Genomic DNA, 16,611 nt, shown 5'->3' on the forward strand with positions numbered 1-16,611 from the left:
CTTGCAATGCCGAAGACAATCTACGCGCCGGGCACATCGTCATTGAAGCCTGGTTCAGGGGCTACTGAGGGAGTCCTGGATTAGGGGGGTCCCCGGGCGTTCGGGCTATGTGACATGGGGCCGGACTGATGGGCCGTGAAGATACAAGATTGAAGGCTTTCCTCCGTGTCCGGATAGGACTCTCCTTTGCGTGGATGTCAAGCCTAGCATTCGGATATGAAGTTTCCTTTCTCTGTAAACCGACTCTGTACAACCCTAGGCCCCTCCGGTGTCTATATAAGCCGGAGGGTTTAGTCCGTAGAGGCAATCATAATCATACAGGCTAGACATCTAAGGTTTTGCCATTATGATCTCGAGGTAGATCAACTCTTGTAACCCCTATACTCATCAAAGTCAATCAAGCAGGAAGTAGGGTATTACCTCCATCAAGAGGGCCCGAACCTGGGTAAACATCGTGTCCCCTGCCTTCTGATACCCTTGATGCTCAGATGTACAGTTCAGGACCCCCTACCCGAGATCAGCCGGTTTTGACACCAACAACCTCTTTCTTGGTTTGGTGCATTTTCTTTTGTTGTGGCCACGACCTTTGCATTCCCCACAACGGGAGCTCTCACGAGGCTCTTGGGATTGGTCGTTGCCCGATTTGCGGCGGCCACCGTGGCCCCATCCGTCCATGTCGCCTCGAAGATGCTTTGTCTTACGTCTACCCCGTTTAACAACCTTCAACTCCGAATCCGGCCATAGTTGAAGTCCATGGTACTCCAGCCATTGTGATTGGTCAAAGTATGGGTGAAAGCGGGGAGCCCATGTATTCTTGACCGTCATGATTGAGAACTCCGACTCCCTCACAGTGAGGGGGCGATTGACGTTCACATTCCTAACGCGGCCGGCAATATACAAGTGTGAGCATGGGAGATGAAGCAACAATGGCCTCCCGCAAGAGCAATCACACCGTGTTAACGAGACCTTGAAAGCCAGACCTCCATGTTGGCAGCCATCGTTTGTGGTTCCTCCTGGCTCTTTCACTTCGTACTTCGTTGTCATATAGTATAGCTTCTTGTGAGTCCGCCTTCCGTGATTGAAATTCCAACCATTCATCAACCTTGGGTGGGAACTTGTACTTGTACTTGCGCTTGTTCTCACCTGCTATCCGTGCATCCGTTTCCATTGAGTACTTTAGAAAGTACACATTCATCTTGTCAAATGTGTATTGAACTATTGCTGTCACGGGAAATGCACGTGCACCTTTGAGCACCCTATTGAAGTATTCGGCCATATTGGTTGTCATTTGACCATATCTCCGGCCATCTTCATCAAAAGCATGTGCCCACTTGTTCTGGTATTGAATGTGCCTATTGAGAAAGTCTTGACCCCCGGGATCAAGTTTTTTGTGTGCGAGCAATTTGTTGTACAAAGTGGCGAACCACTTGTCGGAGAAAGCGAGACAACAATCTTGAAGATCATCGGCCAACTCCTTAAGGCCACATGCCCTATAGAAGTTCGAACAAAAGTGCCTCATGCACCATCGATGGTGCAACGGAGCATGCCCGGGAATGTCAATCTCCACCGCGTTAAGAATTCCTGGATGCCGATCCGATATGACACAAATTTCCCTCTGAGCAGGTAACACCTTCGTCCTCAAAAGACGCAAAAACCACTCCCAGTTTTCATTGTTCTCCACCTCAACCAAAGCAAATGCCAATGGCAACACCCGGTTATTGGCATCAGTTGCTATCGCAACCAACAAGGTGCCCTTGTATTGTCCAGTCAAGAACGTGCCATCAATGGCGATGACCGGCCTACAGCGTTTGAAAGCCCTCACGCATTGCTCGAACGCCCAAAATGCACGGCTAAATACTCAGACTTTCCTTCCATCATGAATCGTTGTTTTTTTTCCATGAGGCTCGACCACATGAACCATGCCCGGGTTTGTGGCGGCCATGGCTAACAACAACCTAGGGATTCAGTTGTATGCTTCCTCCCAATTACCATACAACATCTTAAATGTGGCTTGCTTCGCCTTCCATGCCTTGCCGTATTTCACCTTGTAATGAAAGATGGCTTTCACAAGGTCTATGACATGTTGGATGCCCATTGTTGGAAGTGTGGATATTGAGTTGGAGAGCCTGTAAGCGATGAACTCGGACGTGAGTTGTCTGTGGTCTTGGGACACAACCTTGCCATCCACCCTTTTGCCTCGGCACATGTGAGTTGGTACACAACTCACAACGTGCCAAGTGGGACCTCCTTTCCATGGTCTTGCATGCACAATCCATGGGCATTTTTCATCTTCACATGCAACCGTGTAGCGCACATTGACGTCCGAGTTCACCACCTTGTGTGGACGATAATGTGTAACTGAGTAGTTGTCGAGCCACATCTTCAATTCCAAGAAGGTTTCGAACTTAGACCCGCGAGCAATCCCGTTCTTGCCGTCTTCCAAATCACGGTGAGATCTTGGCCTAACCCCAAGAGATATACCTTGGCCACCATCTACCATGACTTCATCCGCGAGACTAACATCCTTGAACAATGTAGTCTGATGATCCCGCCCGAATACCTTCTCGAAAGCTTCGGCCTCCTTCACCGTGAACCCCTCCTCATCAACTTGTTCATCGGGACCTTCATCATCCGAATCCGATGCATAGCCACAGGAATAAGGGATGGAATGGTCCATTGTCTCTTGCAAATGATATTTGTCGAGATCACGCACATTGTTGTCATGGAGATCAACTTCATTGTCATCGTCCGCATACTCATCATTCTCCTCTTGCAAAGCTTCATTTTGGTTGTTTGGAAATGGGCTCAATGTTGGCCTCACTTGTTGGGTCAAAAGAGGTTCAACAATTTCATCTCGGTTCAAGGGTGGGGGCTACTAGCAACCAAAGGGGAGGTGTTCCGGTTCAAGTCCAAATGCAAACTTGAATCAACCTTCTTCGTTGCAAATAACTCAAGAGCCTTGTCTAGTGATTCGGCCACCGTCTCCTTGTATGCAACCCAACGTTGCTCCGAGTTCACACGCATTGTCTTCCAACGGATGTGCATTCCAAAACCAACATTATGCCTTCCCTCCAACTCAACGATATCACTAGGGTCCATCCAATTCAAATCTTTTTCCAAGAGCTCTGCATAGCTAGGACTATTATCAGACAACATGTCAAGCTCATTCGAGTCCGGTTCAATATTGCCTTTCAAGAAGACGTCTTTGTCCCCATAATGAACAAACACGAATGTTCTTCCCATCCCTATAAGCATTCAAACAACAAAATGTAACACTTCTTCCATGAGTACTAATCCAATGATTAACACAAAATACAAACCCTAACATAGATATGAAACAACAACCCTAACCCTAACCCTTGCCCAACATAACAACACCCATAACCCTAACCCTAACATACTAACAAGCCTAACCCTAGCACCAACATAAGAACACCCATAAGAATAACCCTAACATACTAACAACCCTAATCATAGGAAATTGGCAAACAAGCATCTCATATCTCCATACAAATATCTAGATCCATAAAAAACTAGGGTTTCCCCAAACTAGCAACATGAGTAATTTGTTAACATTACTTGGATCAAAACAAGGGGGTCGGAGAAGATTACCTTGAGGGAGGGTTGAGTTCAAAATCCACGGACAAATTCTTCAAATTTGAAAGATTTGGAGAAGGATTTGAGAGGGGGAGAGAGGGAGAGAGGGGGCAAATCTCGGATGGGGATGCTTTGATGGTTGGGGTGTGTGGGGGGAGTGGGGGAGGGGGGCCAGCCAGCCAACTCGACATACATTGCGGCGCCTAGGGGCTAGGCGCTGCACATTACATGTGTGGCGCCTAGCTCTGAGACGCTGCACTGCTGGGTGCGGGCCCCGGGGCTGCCATGCTGGACAGAAGTGCAACGCCTCAGAGATAGGCGCTGCACCGTAGGGTGTGGCGCCTCTGTGTCAGGCGCCACTCAAAAAGGTTAGCTGAGTGGAAATTTTTTAGGGCAGTTCATTTTGTAAAATGATTTCGTCCACAAATTAAAATTGTCAAAACTGCCTATGCATGGCATGCCTTGCCGCCTTGTGTTCGTGTCTGTAACTTTTATATAGATGGAGAGACGTCTGTAACTTTAGGGGCCGTGTTAATGTTACGCGAGTCTTTTTCTGCGCTAGATCGATCGCCTAGCCGCTGGGTCAAACGCCGCACTAAATCGATGCTTGGTCAAGACATGAGGTTTGTCTATTGTTCATTTCCTGTTTGAGGGTGTCGCTGGTGTGTGGTATCCTACTGTAGGGTGATTCGTTCGCCCCAACCGACACATTAAGAGGCTGTTTGGTTCGGAGCCTCAGCTCGCCACGCCTAAGGTGAGGCGTGCCACGACTTCGTAGGCATGTTATGGCTACGTGGTGCACCTTGACCTGTTCTGCGCTGACAGCTTGGGATCTTTGTCATCAGGCGATCATGCATATGGGCGACGGCGATCATAATTAATCTACAATGGGTCAAGGAAAAGCTAAGGCCTCTTTTGGCTCATAGGATAGAATTACCGTAGGAATAGGAATTTTGTAGGAAATGAGATGATATGTATCTCAAATCCTATGAGTAGGAATAAGAAACGAGATGTCATTTGGTTGACATCAAAGGAATTTTTTCATTGAATCTAGGTTCATTTTTATTTTTCTATGAAATATGAAGGATAGGAACTAATCCTATGTAGGAATAGAAATCCATTCTTATAAACCAAAGGGCTCTAAAAGAAAAAAAATCCTATAAAAATTCTATCCTCTAGAATTCCTATGAAATTCCTCCAAACCAAAGGCGTAAAGGTTGCCCTGGCTCGGGCATGCATTTGCCGACCTAACGCATGCTAGCTTGCTAGTACCAGTAGCTTATCCTCCCATCGACTGGCATTAACTTTGGCAATCTCACTCGTCTCAGATTAATCTTACTCGCTACGTTAGCCAGCCGTGGGGACGGACGACCGCCACCCAACATTTCGCACGACGATTTCAATGCCAATGGCGACATGCACGTGCTTCCACATACCACTGGAAAACCAAGAGCGGGAGTAACACCGGGTGCCACAGGGGAGGGGAGCGGGGCGGCGGCGAGTGGGAGCCGGGGTGACCAATGGGCGATACCAAATGATTGTCCGAAACGTCCGTGGTCGCTGGATTATTGTCCAAATAATTCCGTGCTGGACGACAGATCCACGATCCAGCACGCGGATATCCCACATGGCCCGGTCTCCGCCCGGTCAACCACCCGAGTTATTCCAACACTGATACGCTCAGGTTACAGTTACGGTTAGCGGCAAAAAAACTGGTTACTGTTACGGCGCGCATCAATACGTACACTTGATTGGCGCGACCGCCCGGCCGGCGAGCCTATAAATTCGCACCCGCCCTGCTGCATTTTCACTCACACTGACTACTCAAACGCACAGCAAGCGCTTGCATTGCAGAGAAGCCATAGAGCAACCTGAGATCAGTTCCAGCACCAGGCGCCGCAGCACAAGCAGCTCGAGAGCTAGAAATGGCGCCGGCTTCGTCGTTCCCGATCATCGACATGGGGCTGCTGGCCGGGGAGGAGCGGCCGGCGGCGATGGACCTGCTGCATGACGCATGCGAGAACTGGGGGTTCTTCCAGGTGAATAAGCAACTCCATAACTCGATCAACAACTTGCATGAATAGTTTCGTGCCCTTCTTATTGAGCTGTACGTTGATTTTGCTCTGCTCTTGTGGTGCGTGCGATCGTGCGAGCAGGTCCTGGACCACGGCATCTCCACGGAGCTGATGGACGAGGTGGAGAAGATGACCAAGGAGCACTACAAGAGGGTGCGCGAGCAGAGGTTCCTCGAGTTCGCCAGCAAGACGCTGGAGGACGGCGGCAGGGCGGCGGAGAACCTGGACTGGGAGAGCACCTTCTTCGTGCGCCACCTCCCGGAGCCCAACATCGCCGAGATACCCGACCTCGACGAGGAGTACAGGCGGGTGATGAAGCAGTTCGCGGCGGAGCTGGAGAGGCTGGCGGAGCGGCTGCTGGACCTGCTCTGCGAGAACCTCGGCCTCGAGAAGGGGTACCTCACGCGGGCGTTCCGGGGCTCCAAGGGCGTCCCCACCTTCGGCACCAAGGTCAGCAGCTACCCTCCCTGCCCGCGCCCCGACCTCGTGAAGGGCCTCCGCGCCCACACCGACGCCGGCGGCATCATCCTGCTCTTCCAGGACGACCGCGTCGGCGGGCTCCAGCTGCTCAGGGACGGCGAGTGGGTGGACGTGCCGCCCACGCGCCACTCCATCGTCGTCAACCTGGGCGACCAGCTGGAGGTGATCACCAACGGCCGGTACAAGAGCGTGCTCCACCGCGTGGTCGCGCAGGCCGACGGCAACCGGATGTCCATCGCCTCCTTCTACAACCCGGCCAGCGACGCGGTGATCTTCCCGGCGCCGGCGCTGGCGGAGGCGGAGGCGGCCGGCGGGGCGTACCCCAGGTTCGTGTTCGAGGACTACATGAAGCTGTACGTGCGCCACAAGTTCGAGGACAAGGAGCCCAGGTTCGAGGCCTTCAAGTCCATGGAGAGCCAGAGCACCAAGCTCATCGCCACCGCTTAGAAGCAACCCTTGCTCTGCTCTCCGTACGTGGCCTCGGTTAATGGTTGAGGACGATGGCACATAGGATGCTCCAGAGTTCGTACGTACGTACGTGCTAGACCACTGGCTACTGTTTGGTGCCGAATAAACGAGCCTGTGCTGGCTTGTGTGCTACGCCTAGCTAGGATCTGTAGTAAGTAGGAGTGTTTGTCATTTTCGCTGTGTTGTGCTGCTTCCGACCAGCATGAGAGCTGTATTGTTCTGTGTCTGTTCTTATTCCCAGGGGCATCGTATCGGTTGTCTCTTTTAATATGTACTACGTGCTGCCTCCTTGTGTGAGAGTACTACCGCTTCTATGAGTGTTGCCAACTTGCCACCATCACGCCAACACGGCAGCATCGCAGCGAGCTGAACTTGCCACCATTTGTGTTATTCGCGCAGAACATGCCTTGCCAATATTTCCCGGGTCAGGTTTGCCCCACCGCATAATGTAGTTCAGTGTGCACAACGGTGCCGGAATTATTACTCTTCCCAGAAGTGGTCACCACTTTTCTCGCGCTAAGAAAGCCTAGGGCCGTAGTACTTCCGTACCACTCAACACCAGTATGCATTACCTTGATTGGTTGTACTGTTCATAGTGCTTCCTCTCGCTGGCCTTTGAGCATCTACAAACGCAACTCACAAATGTGTCTCCACGTCATCTTGAGCGCAGAATCTTATTAGTGCAGATGACCGCTTCTTCATGTCCGCAACGCCCCCTCAAATCCATGCTACGCATGCAACATGATCAACTTAGGTAGATCGAACTTGAACATAGCAACTGGGATAACAAGTTTCATCATCACATAGATACAACCGGACACAAAATGGTCATCATCACCTAGGTACGGTAAGCCTAAACGATAGATAAACTAGAACTTTTCAAATTTCAAGTATTTTTGGGAAATACATGAACAATTTTTTAAAACATGGACATTTTTCAAATTTTCAAGTATTTTAAAAAACAAAAAAATAGAAAAAAAACCCGGATAGAACGGTAAAAAAACAGCAGTTCACGAACCTTCCAACAAGTTCCTAAACCCGTTCGGTTTGCTCGCTTCACCTTGATTTGTAATTGGCCAGCCCATCTATCTAGCACTAGCAACCGATCGCTAACAAACGATTGTTATCAGCTGACATATAGTAGTCGTGAGGATCTGCCCCCGTTTTCAGGAGATCATTAATTAAGGTGCATCCCTTGCAAATTTCACTGTATGTGTTGACAAGTGAAACACTGTATGTGTGGCACCTTTTGCAATCTAGGTGTTTTCCCTTTTTTGGTTGATACTTTTATTTATAATATTTTATCTCTTGAACCGCGCGTCCAAACCATGAACGGTTGGATATCTTGTGTTGAGATCTTCGAAAGTAGATCTCATGTTAATAGGTTTCGATGAACTTTTTTCACGAAAAATTCAAAAAGAGGGGATAAAAAATGAAACCCTAAAAAACGAATAACTAGTTCAAAACGAAAAAAATGAAACCTGAAAGTGTGCTTCCTGGGCAAGCACAGACTATGTTTTCCCTTTTTTTTTAAGAAAGCATTGTTGTGTTTTCGTTGAAACACAGGCTATGCTTTTCTTTCTATGGAAGCACAGTTACGCTTCTCATGGAAGCATAGTTGTGCCTTTTCTTTTTCAGAATGCATAATTGTGATTCTCGTGGAAGCACATGCTCTGTTTTTTCCTTTTTGAGAAGCACACATTGTGCTTCATGCAGAAAAGCACTGCTTAAAAAAAATCCATCCAAACCTAGGGAATCAAGCAAAAAACAAAAACAAAAACATCTAAAATCCGAAAACACGTATAGAAAAGAAGACGAAATCCAGAGGAGCGCCCAACACGCGCATGTGCGACGGCTGGGCACATCAGTTGACGCGCTTCCTGACTAAAAAGATGACCCTTGAAGTAGCTCCCTAAGGGATGACTGTTAGTTAGTTGCATCCTTGTTTTGAGTATAATCTTACTCTTGACAAGATCATCAATACAGCAAAAACAAGAGAAAAAAGTCCACCAACACGGCTGAAGCGCACCGCCCACAAATTCGAACAAGAACACGCCCGAGGCCCATATGTGCGGGCGCGCGTATGTCTCGCTCCAGCCACCTGATTGGGCCGGCCCATCTCGGACACATGCCATTAGCGCATTTTTCCTTTCATTTTCTTTTCACATTTTGCACTGGTTTTTTGTTTTACCTTTTTCCATTTTCTTGTATTTCGAAATATTCTTAGTATATCTATTGTGAAATCACTTTACATGCAAAAGTCAAACAATGTTCATCATGCATTTAAAAAATGTTAATTAAGTATAGAAAAATACTCCCTCTGTCCCATAATATAAGAGTGTTTTTTAAACTAGTGTAGTGTCAAAAACGTTCTTACATTATGAGACGGAGGAAGTATTTTTGATGTATAAGGAAAATGTAAAAAAATATACAGTACGCTTTAGAAAAAAATAGAAATAAATAAAGGTTTTCAACTTTTTCCTGAAAATGCTAATCATGATTTTATAAAATATTAAATGTGTCTAGAAAAAATGTTTCCGATGTATAAGAAAAATGTACAGCATTTATAGAAAAAGTAGACATAGAAAAAACACTTTTAAACATGGTAATCATGTATTTGGACAATGTTAAACGTGTATATAAAGAAAAATATAGAATGTGTATGAAAAAAGTAGTCATGAAAAAATATATGTTTAACGAAAAATAATCATGCCTGCCAAAAATGTTAGATATGTATATAAGAAATGTCCTGGTGTATACGAACAATGTTGAATGTGTATAAAAAAAGCAGTCAAAAAATTATAAGTTTCAAAAATGTTAATCACGTATATGGAAAATGCTAAACGTGTATATAAAAAATGTTCCTAGTGTATGCGATAAATCTACAACTGTGTATGGAAAAATTAGACATTAAAAACATATGTTGGAAAAAAATATTAAAATGTTCACAGAATTTTAAAAATTAATTATTGCAATAAATAAATATTCAGCGTGAATTTGAAAAATATTGACAACGTATTCGAAATGATGTTCATAATGTAATTTAGAAAAAAAAACATTGTGCATTTGAGAAATATAGAATGTGTATCCAGAAATATTTCACGTGTACTAAAATGTACACCGTGCATCGAAAATTATTTAAGTTTGAAGAAAGAGGAAAAATGGTGAAACATGACAAAGAAACATAAATAAAGAGAAGAAAACATGAAAAAAACAAAAAATGCGGAAGAGGAAAAAAAGAAACTAGAGGAAAACCAGTGCCGAAAAGAAAAAAAACCAAGGAAATGGGAGAAAAATCAAGAAAATAAGAAAAGGAAAAGAAAGAAGAAACCAGAGAAGGAAACAAAGAAAACCAAAGGAAAACAAAAAAAACCCGGTGAAAACTGATAAAATAATGAAGAAGACAGGTGAGAAGAATAAAACCAGAGAAAAAACAAAAAAAGAAAGAAAATCATTGAAGAAATAGATAAAACCTAAAGAAAAGAAAATAAGAAAAACCTAAAGAAAAGAAAAAGGGAAAAAACGAAGCGAATGCACCGAATGTAGCGAGCTCAGCGTGCGAGCGAACGAACGAGCCGGTATAGTTGTCGCGCATATGCGCGGCCTATGGCGACGAACAGGTCTACCCAGACTCCAGAGTGTCCGAACAACTGTGCACCCAGTCCTCCAACCATGCCACGGTCGCGACCAATCCCGTCGCGCCAAGGAGGCGAAACCATACCGACGTGGCAGAGCACCAGACGTGGACGCTAACGATTGGTCCGCACACGCGTTCGTCTCCTCTCTCGCGAGCAAACTTAAATCCGCACCACCACGCCCCCCGGTGACGCAGCCGATCGATCGCCGCCATCTAGTCCCCCCTCCGGCTTCCAGAAGCTTCTCGACGACGCCATGCGTCCGGCCATCCTCGCCGCCGTCCTCCTCCTCCTCGCCGCCGCGGCCTCCCCGGCGGCCGCGCTCTACTCCGCCGGCTCCCCGGTCCTCCAGCTCAACCCCAACAACTTCAAGAAGGTCTCGCCTCTCCCCCGTCGCCAGATCGGCTCTCCTCCCATTTGAGCTCTCTCTCTGACCCCGAGGGGCGTGCCGCCGCTCGCTTGCGCGCAGGTGTTGAACGCGAACGGGGTGGTGCTGGTGGAGTTCTTCGCGCCCTGGTGCGGGCACTGCAAGCAGCTGACGCCGATTTGGGAGAAGGCCGCCGGCGTCCTCAAGGGCGTCGCCACGGTCGCCGCGCTCGACGCCGACGCGCACAAGGAGCTCGCGCAGGTGAGCACGGCCTCTCGTTTCCTTTTGACCCGCCCACACTCCGCATGTGCGTGCTGATCTGCTTGTTTCCTGATGTGATCTCGGCATCGGTAGCAGCGATGTCACAGTAATTTATCGATTGTTAGCGTGTAATGGCTTTACTGGTGCTTCCGCCGTGCATTTTTGTTGGATAGAAAGACATTAACCAGTTCAGTACCAAAATGTAGTGGGACATTGTACTTCAGACAGTAAATTTTACTAAGGTGCTTCGATGCTTTTTATATAGGAGTAAATGAATTTGAATTCTGCTGAAGAAAGACATAGTTTGACAAGGGCTTATCAATAATCAGGATTTGGTCTCTTGCTAATGCTGTTTTGGTATCCTCCCAGTTGATTACTAGCCTGATTTTGTTTTCAAATCTTTGTTAAGTATATGCATAGGCCAAAATCCAACGAATTGCAACTTTATTAGGGTGATATGTTGCCATTCTGGCATTGCTTACGAGTTTGTTTACTATAATTTTTGTGTGTGTCAGAAATTAGTTTTTGCATCAAATCACTCTTATCTCAGATATTATCGCACAGAAGATGGATACCCCCGATTAAAGAAAACAAGAAAGATATTGACTGTGAATTAAGACCGTTATGGCTTTACCAATATACCTGCAGTGAAACTTAACCACGACAATTCCTCCAAACCATCTTGTGTTCCACATGTGCATTACTATTGATGGTTGTAGGCTATTCATTACAGCGTGGTTTTAAGTTGTGTTTAGCATAGCAGACTGATAGGTAGGGCCAGATGAGTGAACATCAAGTCTTTATTATGGCGATGAATACTTTAGTTAAAACTAAACTTAGGCAACATGCATCTGGACTACCTTCTTTCGCTTTCCTATACAATTGTATGCCTGAGTCATTTCTTAAACACTTTATATTCTAAGTTAATGACAATCACACAAAATATCTGGCTTTTATAATTAGAATTTATAAACTTTTATGGAATGCTACTGATACAGTTCGTGATGAATTGTGTTACTTTTGCAGCAATATGGAATACAGGGATTCCCAACCATAAAAGTATTTCTCCCTGGCAAGCCACCAGTGGATTATGAAGGAGCAAGAGATGTAAAGGCAATTGTAAATTTTGCTCTGTCGCAGGTTAGTTGCAGCAAACCCTATTTGTCTTGTAATTTTATTTTGTTCCATTAATTTGCATGATGTATTCTCAATTGCATTTTCTTATGCTCCACAAGTTGTTTATGCTTTTGATGTGATGTTTCCTCTGCTACTCTACCAATATGTACATCCTTTTCCCCGGAGACATTATCTGCTTTGTCTGAATCTGAAGAGTGAAATTTGTACCCACTTAAATAACTCCGGATCTTACAGGGTGTAATGCTATGAACAACAAGTGCCATCTTTCTGTTGGCTGAAAATGGTGTCTCGGGTAGCCCATGATTCTACTTACCAACTTTTCCTAATGAATTTGAGGCAGCCACTCTGCGGAGCTTAGCATGCAATGATCCTTCTTACTCCGTTTTTACTCTTCTATGAAGTTCAGTAATTACTCTTGCACTAATGTTAGCTGACTTGAGTTTCTTCAACGTGTCATGTGTTTCAATTTAATTGTTCGTCGGTCATCACTGTTGCATGCTGTGAATCGACAATCTTTGTTCTTTATATTGTATTATTTTATACTCCCTCCGGTTGGGTTTATTACTCGGGCACGGGTTTTTAGGTCTTCAATTTAACTAGGGAAAAGTGTATTATATTCTATAAGAAATATATCTTTACATTCTAATAACCATATAATTTTTGTGGCATATTATACATGTTTCATTTGCCAAGTTGAAGACCTAAAAACCCGTACCCGGCTTATAAACCCAACCGAAGGGAGTACGAAATTGTCAGTTATGTTGCAAAAGATGTGAGCTTCCACTTTCATTACAAGGGAAAATATCTGTTTGTTTTATGATGCACAGGTCAAAGGTCTTCTCAGAGATAGGTTGGATGGTAAGACATCAGGAGGTTCAAGTGGCAAAACCTCTGGTGGCTCAAGGGAGAAAAAAACTGAACCAAATGAATCAGTAGAATTGAATTCGAGTAACTTTGACGAACTCGTCGTCAAAAGCAAGGATCTTTGGATTGTGGAGTTCTTTGCACCGTGGTATGTAGCTCAATACCCATATTGTTCATCATGTTAATCGATTCTTTACTTCCTATTGGGTGTAGCTTTTTCTCCAAATTAAGAGAATTATATACACAATTCTGCACGATGTAATCATCTCTTATTATTTCTTATGTATACTCTAGCACATTCTTGCTTAACTATAGGGCTTCAGAAGTTTGAGTTATAACCAAACCATAGAAATTTGAGTTTGTATGGTTGTGTGCATCTGAGGATGCAGTGGCTAGGAGGTTTAACCTTCCTTCTCAAGAAAAAAAGAATATTAAGTTCGTGATTTTGGTTGACATATATGAGACCTACCTTCTAACTAGACTACACGAGCTCACATGATGCTACAAGTAAAGTCGATACATCCCCTTTCATCGGTTGCCAATATAGAGAGATGAGCCTTTTCCATGGGATCTTGCTTGATTTGGTTCCTATGCTTAAGCTTTGTCTGATCTCCTCTACTGTTCGTACACATTATCACATTTTACAAGTTAATCCATTTGTTTGATGTATTCGAATTTTAGTATTGTATTTCTGCTACTTGTGTGTTGAGAATAAATCCTGTTAACTGAATACACTTTTCGGCTCGTCGACTGTATTGTTTTTCTTGTTAAGGTGTGGGCACTGCAAGAAATTGGCTCCTGAATGGAAAAGGGCTGCAAAGAACTTGAAGGGTCAAGTGAAACTAGGCCATATTGATTGTGACTCTGATAAGGTACAACCTTGGGATTATATCCTCATTTAACATTTTCATCTTCTGGTTGAATTTCATCATAGGAAAAAATATATATTTCAGGCCAATTTTATAGGTTAAATTTAAGAATGTATTTGCCATACTAATGAATGTGCACTTTGATTTCACTGAAAATTGAAATTATACAAGGGAAATTGTTGTTGGTAACATTTGGTTTGAAAATCTTAGCGAGTTCTTGGCATTCTTGTGATCAGCAAGACTGGAATGAAGTGTTTATTTTGCAGTTATTGCAATTTTATAATGAAATTAACTCAGCAATATCACTTTGGGGTCACATCATAAATTTGCATATCATACAAATGCTGGAGTCTGGCAGCAAATAACTATGGTTATCTTGGAAATTTTATCGAGGAAAGCTTCAGTTGGCTAACTTATCCATGAGCCATTTGATTGAGTTGTCGCCTATGTTTTGTTTGAGGTGCCTTTTTAACATGACTAGTAAATGCGCACGTGCAACTCACGTTAATATTTAGGCAATATATTAATTGCACGCGGATATTAGATATGCTATTATTTGTGTGTTAATTCTATGATTAGTGCAATATTTGGTATGATATTAATTGCATGTTAAACACGTTGAACGCTCGCCATTGGAGCAGTCTAGGTCGTTGGATTGACTTAGTTTGATGGCCGAGATCAGTTGGATCTGCCCCTTTGGGTCTTTTTATATTGGTATAGATGACATGATATACTACAATACTTTGAACTTTAATAGGTCAATCAGAAGATTCAACTGGATTACTAGGTTTGAGTGATTTTTTGAAATGTTTCAGGCAGTGTATCAGACTATCAGAACAGTTAGAGTTGAAACTCGACATTTTTAAAGCATGCGTGCATGTGCCACCAAATAGTTTGTTGGGCCCACCATACAGCTTCTTTCTCGAGTACATATTGCAAGTATATATATTTTGACTTCGGATTTTTGCAGTCCTTGATGAGCAAGTACAAGGTAGAAGGCTTTCCAACTATTTTGGTATTTGGTGCCGATAAGGAGAGCCCGTTCCCCTACCAGGGGGCTAGAGCTGCTTCTGCCATCGAGTCCTTTGCGTTGGAGCAGCTGGAAGCGAATGCTGCACCACCTGAAGTTTCTGAGTTGACTAGCGCAGTAAGCCTTCATGATATTCACAATATTTCTGCAGATCAGGTAGTGAATTATTGATGTTCTGATGTGGGGTTGGCTTTTCTTTAGGATGTGATGGAAGAGAAGTGTGCTTCTGCTGCCATTTGCTTTGTATCTTTCCTTCCAGACATCCTGGACTCAAAGGCAGAAGGAAGAAACAAGTACCTTGAGCTGCTACTATCTGTTGCTGAGAAATTTAAGAAGAGTCCATACAGGCAAGTTGTCAACTGACCCAATTTTACTTGAATTTAACCTACAACTGTTTTTGTTTGTGAGAAAAGCACGCAGTGTCTAATTAATACAGCTCGTTAAGTGAGTTGGCCGGAAAACAATGAACTATAACATTTGGAAGCAACTTGTTTGTATTTCACATACATGAAAGGATCAGATCAAATGCCTTCGGCGTTAACCGAACCAGGGTTATCGTAACTATATATGCAATGACATCTGCAGCAAGAGGATTCGGTCTAATTTGAGCATTTTGTGTTAAAACTTCCTGATTGTTCTTGAGATGGACCATACTGAGCCAGGATAGCATTGCCTTGCAGTTTTGTCTGGGCAGGTGCCGGCAAGCAAGCTGATCTGGAGAAGCAGGTCGGAGTCGGTGGTTATGGGTATCCAGCCATGGTTGCTCTCAACGTGAAGAAAGGCGCATACGCACCGCTTCGTAGCGCCTTCGAGCTCGCCGAAATCACGTAAGCTCCCTGTTGCCATGGCTTCGATGATTGCAGTAGGTTCAATCAGGCGCACGACTAACAAAAATGAATCGTCCCCTGCAGCGAGTTTGTGAAGGAGGCGGGGCGCGGCGGAAAGGGGAACCTTCCTCTGGAGGGCGCCCCCACGGTGGTCCAGTCGGAACCATGGGACGGCAAGGACGGAGAGGTCATCGAGGAGGACGAGTTCTCGCTCGAGGAGCTCATGGCGGACAGCTCTGCACCCAACGACGAATTGTGATTTCTCAGACCGTCCTAGCGTTTAGAGGAACACTGATGCTTCACGTGTTCTGATGTGTACACTGTACAATTTGGACGGACAATTTTTGGAACGCTTTTCTTTTATCGATGTTAGCAGTATGGTGGGAGAAAGCTCTGATGTGCAAGGTGGGGTGGGGTGTCTTTGCCCCTGAAATAAAACCGGTTCTGAGCTTAGATGCTTGTCCATCATTGCAGTTGCAGGAGAGGCAGATGACGGAGCATTCCCTGCTCTGCTGTTTATTTAAGCGCTTTGGTACGGCTGAAATCATTGGCGTTTTGTCTCGCTCGCTTCGCGAGGCTGCCGATATGACCGGTACCCTCTGTTGCTCCTCATCGTCAGCAGCGGTGCGCAGCATTTCCCGTCTCTGTGAGCTGCACGTGCTTTTTCTTTACCGGCGTGCGGACGTCAGTGACAGGATCCTTCGAAATTTAGTACTCCCCGGCAATTATCTTGTCAAGGAAGGCTCGTACTGCTTGAGAAAGTGGCGAGTTATTTTAACTAGGGATGTTTATTGCACAATGCAGTCACTCACAGCCAAGGATTATAATTTCAGACCCAGCTGAAATATGCAAAATTTCAGAAATTATTTTGGCTTTTCAGATTTCAAATTTTACTTACTTTTATTCAATCCTAACATAATTTAATTTTATTTTCAAATCAGTTTGAATCTGCATCGAAATTTTGGGGTTACAAATATTTTGAACCCCATTGAAATATCTGA

The 16,611-nt window shown here is 44.8% G+C and overlaps 2 protein-coding genes across 2 annotated transcripts; both read left to right on the forward strand.

Annotated features, from left to right (window-relative positions):
* The first annotated feature begins 5,400 nt into the window (after positions 1-5,400).
* On the forward strand, positions 5,401-6,919 carry LOC123121703 (1-aminocyclopropane-1-carboxylate oxidase 1). Its single transcript, XM_044541722.1, has 2 exons — positions 5,401-5,636; positions 5,754-6,919. Exons 1-2 carry the CDS (start codon positions 5,523-5,525, stop codon positions 6,597-6,599), a joined length of 960 nt encoding a protein of 319 aa, XP_044397657.1. The 5' UTR covers positions 5,401-5,522; the 3' UTR covers positions 6,600-6,919.
* A 3,420-nt stretch (positions 6,920-10,339) lies between these two features.
* Positions 10,340-16,063, forward strand: LOC123121705 (protein disulfide isomerase-like 2-3). The gene is made up of 9 exons (XM_044541723.1): positions 10,340-10,631; positions 10,725-10,883; positions 11,910-12,023; positions 12,848-13,032; positions 13,657-13,756; positions 14,724-14,900; positions 14,985-15,130; positions 15,464-15,610; positions 15,695-16,063. The coding sequence occupies exons 1-9, from the start codon at positions 10,512-10,514 to the stop codon at positions 15,867-15,869; spliced, it is 1,323 nt and encodes a 440-aa protein (XP_044397658.1). The 5' UTR covers positions 10,340-10,511; the 3' UTR covers positions 15,870-16,063.
* The last annotated feature ends 548 nt before the right edge of the window (positions 16,064-16,611 follow it).

The sequence above is a fragment of the Triticum aestivum genome, chromosome 5D (assembly GCF_018294505.1).
Source record: "Triticum aestivum cultivar Chinese Spring chromosome 5D, IWGSC CS RefSeq v2.1, whole genome shotgun sequence".
NCBI lineage: Eukaryota > Viridiplantae > Streptophyta > Magnoliopsida > Poales > Poaceae > Triticum > Triticum aestivum.